Source organism: Ascidia mentula, chromosome 1, assembly GCF_947561715.1.
Source record: "Ascidia mentula chromosome 1, kaAscMent1.1, whole genome shotgun sequence".
In the NCBI taxonomy this organism is placed as follows: Eukaryota; Metazoa; Chordata; class Ascidiacea; order Phlebobranchia; family Ascidiidae; genus Ascidia; species Ascidia mentula.
The window spans coordinates 7,034,815-7,044,420 of record NC_138566.1 but is presented as its reverse complement, the minus strand read 5'-3'; the positions used below and the strand labels follow the sequence as shown (position 1 = coordinate 7,044,420).

The 9,606-nt window shown below is 37.7% G+C and overlaps 1 protein-coding gene across 1 annotated transcript; it reads right to left on the bottom strand.

Moving 5' to 3' along the window:
* Window positions 1–1,404: 1,404 nt before the first annotated feature.
* LOC145902170 (MICOS complex subunit MIC60-like) lies at window positions 1,405–9,030 on the bottom strand. The gene is made up of 17 exons (XM_082990043.1): window positions 8,893–9,030; window positions 8,754–8,821; window positions 8,230–8,385; window positions 7,773–7,957; window positions 7,128–7,259; window positions 6,450–6,611; window positions 6,247–6,384; window positions 5,510–5,612; window positions 5,122–5,257; window positions 4,775–4,904; window positions 4,340–4,563; window positions 3,850–3,995; window positions 2,862–3,010; window positions 2,503–2,639; window positions 2,162–2,350; window positions 1,755–1,919; window positions 1,405–1,564 (listed from the first exon to the last, which is right to left on the bottom strand). The coding sequence occupies exons 1-17, from the start codon at window positions 8,929–8,931 to the stop codon at window positions 1,451–1,453; spliced, it is 2,373 nt and encodes a 790-aa protein (XP_082846169.1). The 5' UTR covers window positions 8,932–9,030; the 3' UTR covers window positions 1,405–1,450.
* Between the last annotated feature and the right edge of the window lie 576 nt (window positions 9,031–9,606).

Genomic DNA, 9,606 nt, shown 5'->3' with positions numbered 1-9,606 from the left:
TGCCTGTAACATTTTTCATTTTTCACAACAATGCCAAAGCATACTTTTTATTGGCATAACATGAACCTCACTAAATAGGGAGCGCGCAACCTGACAATTTTTAAAAGCACCTGAAATACAAACAACTGTGAACTGTGTTTCAGAAACTGCTAAGAGTCAAAAACAAATCCATTGTTTGTCGACATCCAAAATTACGCACTGCTGGTTGTTTTATAAAATAAGAAATTTAAAAATTAGGACACCTTTCAATTTCCGCTTCAATTGTTTGTAACAGCTGCATGTTCCCATTCCCTCTTCTATGCACACACAGCACGCTGGCTGGTCTTTCCTTGAATAAAAGCTAGATCGCAGCGGGGGGGCGATTGAGAAAAAAGTAGTTTCAAGCCGCGAGCTTTTTTCTCCAAGCAAACAAACAGCGAGTTTTAACTACGGCCGAAGTCCATAGAAAACACAGGCTTTGATATCAAGCAAGTTTGGAAGGTGACAGATTAACCCAAAATACAAACAAACAATACGAAAACATCTGTTTTATAACAAGAAATTTATTCATGTCGTTTTTAAACAGTTTAATTCAAACCACAAACGAAAATACTTCTTCTATAATGTCTCGAAAACCTGTATTTTTGCTGAAAGCCAAGTTGGTGTGTTCTGTCAATTTCCAACCCATGCTGTGTGTCGTAAAAGTCGTTAACTGTGAAAATGCCAAATAGCCTTGGCATTTTTAACGAGGTCATAAAATCATTTATCATAAAATCGTGATACAGATTGGCACCAATACATTTATCACCTATACGCAGGTCAATGCCCTACAAATCGAGTAAGCTCTCAGCAAAAAACAAATCGTCCCACACCTTACCTCTGGAGATTGATTGCGCTATTTTGACGCTGCTACATTAAAATTTACTTGGTTTTGTTATTCTAAAACAACAATGTTTAGTGAATATGTTGCGTTAAAAAGGTTTGAGCGTAATATACATGAGCAGGACCAGGTAACTTATGACTGATTTACCCAATCCTCGCAAGCTGGTCGTATTACAAAGCTTGCAAGCTTCTTTCTGGACTAATTCTTTATTTTGAAACAAAGATTCCAAACCAGCTATCTGTTCTATCTTATGGCTCTCCATCACAAAAACACTTTTACCGACAAAACTGCCCTAAATTTAAATCACAGCGTTTCGCATTATTTTTTTTCGTAATTTTTCTGTGTTTCTGTGGTTCATAGTTGCTTCCCTTTGTGGTATTTTGAATGTTATTGGCGGTTTCATACCAAAATGTTGACAACTTATGAAAAGCAAGGTCAAATTTGCCTGCTACAATACCACGGAATTTCTTGAGGTTCATCCCAACGTACTTATGTGTCGTACCACGCCGTTCTTAAACTCGCACAAGCTTTGGTAGATAATAAGAGAGAATTGTTTTATTTAAGCACGACAGAACATAAAGCACAACGTTACATTTCCAGCTGAGAACCGATGACAAGACCCTTGGATACGGTTGCTAAGGCTTCAATCGCTTGCCTCGTTTCCAACAGCAGCCGAGCTTCTTTTAGCCAACCTTCTACAACCTAAAACGGGCAAAACTCGATTTTATTAAATGTCATAGTTGAAGAATTTTTGATTTTCGAGTAATGTTGCAGAAAATCTGTTTGAATGAAAAAATGACCGGTGCATACACATAAAGCGATTACAGTGTTTTTATTACGTTCAAATAATACATTTTGGTTAAAACATGTTGGTTTGATAGCAAACTCGTACCCGACGTGGTTCTCCGGTAAGTTGATTTACGAATCTTGCGGCTTGCTCCAGATTCCCGTGCTCAAGGCAGTAGTTCGCGTAAGAAATGATTGTGAAAACGTCGAGCGTTGATTGGTCGATCTCGGTGGGCGGGGCCAGTTGCGCGCTCGAAACGGTTAATAAAGACTGCAAAAGTTACAGGGAAATTTGCGTGTGTTTATTGTAGCATCTCCATAAGCCCAATAGCGATAAATAAAACACTGTATAACATGTCTTGCTTGTGGGTGTTGACGACACCCTTAGGGCATATATGAATACTATATACATATATAATATATACGATATTCTGTACTTTCTCCGTTTAAAACAGGCTTGGTAGTTATTTCGGTGTAATATCCTCTTTAAAGTGGCAATTTTGGGTTTCTCACCTTTAAATACGACATTAAGTAAATGAAGAGAGAATTACGGTTCTGGTCCACCAGCGACACCCTGCGGCAGAGTTTTCCAATGCGTGTAAAAGCGGCTCGCAAAATATCTTCCGTGTATACGCCTCTCTCTACCGCCTCCGTGGGAACAGCGGATGAAAATACGTCGACCGCTTCGTTGCAGTCATACACCTGTTGATAGTAACACCAATGTATTGCCACAAACGCTATTAGTTTACAATGGAATGTTTAAAGCAGTATTATATACAATCCACTACTATTTTATACTGTGGTACGTCAACTAACAACTTGTTTGGTGATATTTGGGTGCGAACCAAACTTACCTTTTTCACTGTGTTGAGTTCAGTGGAGAGTGGTACAGGTTTACCCTTGTCCCCGTACTTTATGCTCATGAGAAGAGCGTCACATGCAAGGGAGAGCTCCTGAGCTTTGCGGGTGGCGTTGTCAATGTGTGCCCTCCCTGGAAAATTTAAATCACAATAATGCGTCAGTTTGATGTAAAAACAGGATTAGTGAATTTAGTGAAAAAGTCAGTATTTTTGTAAAGTGACAAAACAAAAATATTACCCATAACGAAACTGTTGCCTATACTTTAAACACATCTTTTGCGATGTGAAGAAACGCTAACCAGAATGTTTGGTAAAACGCAAACTCCTGCCATGGGAACACACGAGAAACTAACCGTCAACAGCTTGCTCGATTCCCCGCACCCTGGCTATTGCCATCTCCAGTTCCAACTGGTGTTGATCGATGATTGAAGCCGTCTTCGCCTCGTTCGCTGCTCTCTCCGCTTCCATCATGGCAAGAAACTCGGTTTTCTGATTCTCAACTCTATAAAGTTCAACAGCATTTAGGATGTGGGAGAAAATATTACAGTAGTTTGTTTTCGTTTTGCACTGATCACAAATTACTGCCGAGTAGGATTATTTCAACAACAAGGTAGATAATTTATGTGCATATTGGAGAGCTTCAGACAGGGTGTGTACACGCACTGTCTCGACCTGTAAGGTCTCACCAATGCAGCTGTTGACAGTGGCACTGTGCTAGCTTACTAGCAGGCACACTAAATTCCACTTTGTGGCACCTTTCGGTCAACGTCGATCTGTTGCGTACCCTATACCGAGTACCAAACAACAGAGACGAACCACTGTGGGGCGCACTTTGGCCAAACGGATCTGCTTGGTAACCGATAGCGCTAGAGGCAAAAACGCCAATGCAATATATGTGCAGAAAAAGCCATAATATTGGAAGACAATTTTTTACACTACACTTGTTAAATGATTTTGGGAATCATTCTGTTAAAATTTTGTTACTTCTTATTTTCGGTTCACGTTTATTTCCAATGTTAAAATGAAAAAAAAATCTGTCGTCTTTCCTACGTGAAAAATATATTTCAATGATACGTCATCTTCAGTGTCCTATTAGACGTTTTAATTAACCTGAAACCTCATTGTTGTGACATTATCAGCATGGAATAAAAAAAGCTTAATAATAACCCATATGAAGATGTGGTCCCTTCATGGAGGCATGCTCAGAGTGAAGTTAATTATTCAGGCGTTGTTATTAACCGCAAGTCTTTCATACATGGGCTGCATATAATCAGTTCAATAATTTTGTCCAGGGTTTCAGCTCATAAGATCGACCATCCTCTTTCAGGCAGTGCGACTTACGCTTCTTCCAGAAGCTTCTCATATTTGGACGCCGCTTGGCGTTCCATGTACGATAGCGCTTCCGACATATGTTCCACGTGGGCCGACGCCTGACGTTTGAGCTGACGTCGCATGTCGTCGTCATGGGAACGCTGCATCTCCGCCACCTGCACGAAACAGTTCATAAGTGTAAGCGTCAAAGCGATAATGCATGCATGGAGAACGTTTCGTTTAAAAATCGTAGATTTTGTATTCTGTATAATCGTAAGCAGATGGAACTGGGCATCACCTGTTTTCTTTAAAAACTCTTTAAAGAAGAACAAAATAATTTTAACAAAAAAGGCTGAGAAATGGTTTAGAATATGACGAATTTTGCCAATAATGTCAGCCAGTATTTGGCAAACAATAACACAAACTATGAATGCAAAAACATTTTTGTCACTTTCACCCAAAACGCAATGGAATAAGATACAAAAAAAAACAGCAAGGGTGCAAAAATTTGTATCATCACCTGCTCTTCATGGTTCAGTCTTTCCTCTTCCAGTCTCTTTGTAAGGTCGAGATCGGCCAACTTCCGGACATGGTCCTCCACCTCAGATCTCACAGATTCCACCACTTCCTCTAACCTCTCGGCTCCGAGAGTTCTCTCTTCCGACAGCTCCTTCTGTAGTTCCTCCACACGATGTTGCATGTGAAGAAGCATCGTCGTTTCCTCCTCACGATTCACCCTTTTACCTGAAAATTTAATTTTTTTTAAGAGGAGTACACAGCAAAGGACATGTTTAGTGCAAATGTAGCAACTTAAATTTACAGGTAAATTAGGTTATACACAATTTTAAAATCTGTAGTTAACCCTGTAGTAAGCAAGTAACTACAACAATTTGGAACAAAATTATTATGCAAATGTGCATAACTGTCTCTTTACAAATCAAATTGGTTATTTTACCTGTGCGTTTCCACTCTGGTTCTAAGTTCACTGTGGGTAATTCCAATTCCCCGCGAAACTTTTCTTTCATGCTTTCTATGTCATGCAAATAACGGTTGAGAACTTCAGCCTCCAGAAGTTTGCCTTGGACCTGTGTTAAAAATATACGTCAGTTCCCATTCGTCAACATATATACATAATAAATAGTTGGTTGCCCAAGAAAGCATCAATGCAACGAATCACCAGTGAATTACTAAAAGAGCAGCAATTGGGACTTGCTGTTTACACAGTGTTGTAGTGTAAAATGTATTGTAAACGTGTTGTGACAAGAACTAAACAAATAAGTAAGTATAAACAACATAGGTCACCTTCGCTTTGGCTTCTTCTATATCATGTGACATGTTCATGCAATCACGATCGACGTCAATCACCTTCCTTGCTAAGTCAGGATTATTTTCACAATTTGTTTCTTTTAACAAGTGCTTGATCTTTGTTAGCTCCTCACTGAAGAAATAAGAGTCATTTCAAATTTTTCTAACAACACATGGGAGGTCACAGGTGTTGTTGCAAAAATTTATATTTAAAACTTCCATATATTTCAAATGTTATAACCAGTGGTTCAAAACAGGTAACTGCATACAACAAAACATTGGCACAACTCTTCCTGTTTAAATGTGAAATGATGGATTATTGTAAATGAAGCAAATCCGATGTCACAATTTGTTCTAAGCACTGCAACTTGCATTCATTACTTACATAGCATTGTGAAAAGCTCTCTCAGCTGTTGTTTGAGATTTGGTCATTTCATTATAAGCATGTGCCACATCTTCCCACTGCAAGCTCTTTTCAGCTGCATGTACTAAACAAATGAATAAGTTCATGTCATTTTTCAGTCAGCCCAGTAGTTTTCAAATGAAATTCATCAGACCCCCATCAGAATTAAACCCACAACTTGCATTTGTAAATCTGGATTTCAAGTCTATTTCGAACTAACATTTTGAGTAAATGACTGACCAATTAGTTGGTTTATAATATTTTCAAAATTTAGGCCCCACAACAATGACAAGTGTTTTACAAAATTATGCACCAGTCCAGTAAATATATAGAGCAGATTTTCAATTTGTTTTTAGTTATACTTGAAATGATCCATGCCCCAGTGTTTGGGAACTGAACAGTGAAAGAATTTGCAGTGAAAGAAAATGCTAAAAGGGGCTAAAGGAAAAAAAAACACAACTGATTTCACCCCTGCATGAATGAAAACAATTGGAAATTTTCCATCGCACCACAACTACTGCATTAATCATTAAACATAGAACTAAACTAAAATTGACAATCAACACCCAAAAGCTGCACACATATTTATAGAAAGATTTACTTTGTCAATATACCTAGCCATTCAAATGCAAAAAATACTGGGATTTGATGTCACTGCCAAAATGTTACATACAAGTGGCCTCTAATATATATATAACATGCACAGTACAAACAATTACCTGTGCTATCATCTGTTGCAGTTCTCAACAGAGAAGAATGCAAAGAGATTGCATTAGCTGCATTAACATTGGACAAAATTGCATCTGAACATGCTATTGAACATGCATTGAGCAGTTCATCCAAAATGACAGATGTTGCTAAAGAAACAAAAAAATTGTAAAGTTGCAAGTCCGTTTTCAAGTTTAATTGGCAACAAACATACCTGCTGCATCCGCTAATTCATCCAGCTCCTGATGTAACATCCTTGTCTCCACCTCATCTCCTGAGGTTTCAGGCGCCTCTGGCTTATCCAATACTTGTGGTTTATCGGCTTGTTCTGTCAAAGCAGTAGGAGATGCTTCTTCAACAAGTGTCTGTGTGGCATCTGGTGTAAAAAAATGAACGTTCAACATTGTTAGAACTATAACGTATCGTATTGGTCATAAGAATGCAAGGAAATAAGAATAAAGGACAGCAGTACATGGACATTCAAAATAAAATATACTCAACTAACAAGTTAGCATTTGCCCACTTTTACAGTTTCTCATATACTTTGTTTATCATCTCTTTTGCAAAACAAACAAAGTCAATTTCCCTTTGGTTGAAACTCTTGTATCAAAACTAGTGAACTGTGTCTTGCAAAAAGAGATTTTGTTATGTATAAGGAAATGACCAGTTTTAGAACAGACAGAAGAAATTATATCAACAAAGGTTGGAAGCCAAAGGATCACAGCAAACTGGTTTATGAGTAGAAAATTTATTTTGCTGCCATCTCAAATTCTGTATGACAAGTCACAATGCCCAATATTGTTGCCAGGAAACCAGTAGCAAATATGTTGTATGGAAAGTAAAAGTATAACAACACCAGAAGACAAACAAAAACATGCATTCTTTAGCAAACCTGCATTTTCAGGAACAACTTTACTCTCAACTGGTTTTTCAACTTTGCTTTTCACCTCAACCTCTGTTGCTTGAGGGGTAGGTGGTTCTGAGACGTTTTTTTCCAAATTTTCTTCAACTTGTGTCTCCTCAACTAACATAGAATCACAGTTATATGGTGACATTAAACAATACTACTAGTTCTATGTGTATATATACATATATATATTTATAGTAAAACCAAGTCTTTAGTCAAACATATGTGAAGGCGATTGAGGCAAATATATATGAGTGAGGTCCAGACAGGGCGATTATTTTGACCCATTGGGTCTCATCTCATCACTGCAACTTTGTGACAGTGAATGCAAAGTTGCCCTGTCCATTGAGCTCACTTAGACATAAAAAAATAAACATTTATGAAATTAATTAATTAATTTTTTATTATCATTTATTATAAACTATTATTACTTTCAACACAAAAATTCTAAAAACATCCACTGTGTATAATTATTTCGGCCAAGTGATCATTTTTTATGTACCCAATTTTTCTGTTTATCCAGTAAATGTCAACAATAGGTTACATGTGGGCAGCAGACAGTGTGGTTACTGTTTTGATCAATCAGGTCATATAGGTGCAGTTCGTATTTTGTGTTTTCATCCTCCCTACCTATTTTTGGTGGCTCCTCAATTTGTGGGGCTGGGACTACTGGTAATGGTGGCATTTCCACTTTAGAATTTTCTTCAGCAGCTTGGCTTTTGCGAGAATCCTTAATAGGAGCCTCCAAGGGGTCTGTGGTTTTTTTCTTTAGTTTCGGTTTTGAAACAGATGATATCCTGTCGCTCATTTCCTTTCTGAAAACAAAAACAGTCGGTGTTTTTAAACTTTTTGGCAGAATAACCATAAATCTAAAGGTATGTATGATTGTCAAGTTAAAAACTACTAAAGTAACAACCTAGAGTCAATGACCAAAGGTAACACAGAATGCTTTCATTCATGACAAGCAAACAGATGCATAATCACATTTATACAAATACATTAGAATCTACAATATTTGAGAAAAGTGCCACTACCAAACCACACTTAAAATACATCCAAGATCCAACATATTATTTCTTAAACAAACCGTGGCTTCCCAAGAATCATCTTAAACATGGATTTTGTTGGTGGAACATTGGATTCCATACTTTTTCGGAAATCAGGGTTAAATTTGGCGTAAGCAATGGTTCCCCCACATCCACAGGCTACAAGGCCGGATCCAACCAAAACATTTCTGGCCGTGCTAGAAAAGTTTAGTAAGCATATGGAATTTATCATGTCATGGATTAGGGGTAATTTGTTCAGATATATTCTTAGCAATAAAACAAAATGATTTATTTTGCATTAAAAACATCCACACACATGAACAAAAAAGCATTAAAAACTAAAAATGGTAGGCTATATGCACCAATAAAACTGTAAGGGTTATTAGTTTCAGGATTGCAGACAATTAGACTGTGAGATGATGGTTGTGATAGATCACATCATGTCATATGTGGCCACACGATTAAAAAAACATTCATACTTTTTTACGCTAAACTTTTTGACATTGAATCGCTAGTTGTTTTAGTATTAGAAAGTATCTACAGCATTTAGTCAAACTCAACATACTTGGATGAGCTCTGGCCACCCGATAAACTTCTACGTCCGTAGCCGATCCAATTTGTTTGGACATCATTCTGAAATGCAAAGTTTGTTTTTAAAATAACAGCATCAAATTAAGAACAAATACAAAAGTAGGAAGTATTACTTGAAGGCGCGAAGCTGCTTTTTGACCCAGACGTAGCATTGGGATGTAATGGCTGAATACGAGCAAAGTATAAACTTTTTAATCTGTTACCAAACTCCCAACAAAATCCTTCTGATGTCACTTCAACTTTTCTATCTCCGCAGGTCACGCATGTGCACTCGTCTGGAACCGACACCGAATTTATCCATTCATCTAGAGTTTTTCATAGAAATGTTGTGATTATTTGACATAATATTCTGGGACCAAACTGGACAGAATAGCAAAACTTTTATGTATATTTTTATATGCTGGGTATCAGATTTTCTAATTCTCTCTTTTCTCTTTTTCTTTGCATTTTCGTGGCACAATATGTTCCCAAATATTGTTCCAAGGGTTATTTGTTGACAACAGTTCTTTTGTTTGAAATAATATATATCGGACAGAATGTTTCCGAGCGAAAGTTTGGAAATAACATTTTTGCATTTCCTAAAACTGTACGATTGACAAAAGGAACAAATTGTGCTTGACAAATTGCAACAATAAGTGGCGCATGGCCGGACTACGACAAGAGCAAGTGGATTATTGGGTGGCATGACATGCGCTCCATGTACCGCAATAATAAATCTTATTACGACAGACCACAAGCAGAGGCCCACGCTTTCCACACATACCCTGCGTCGCGTTGTTCCGTGTCGCGCACATTGAATCTTGGAGGTCACAACGTATCTGATTGCG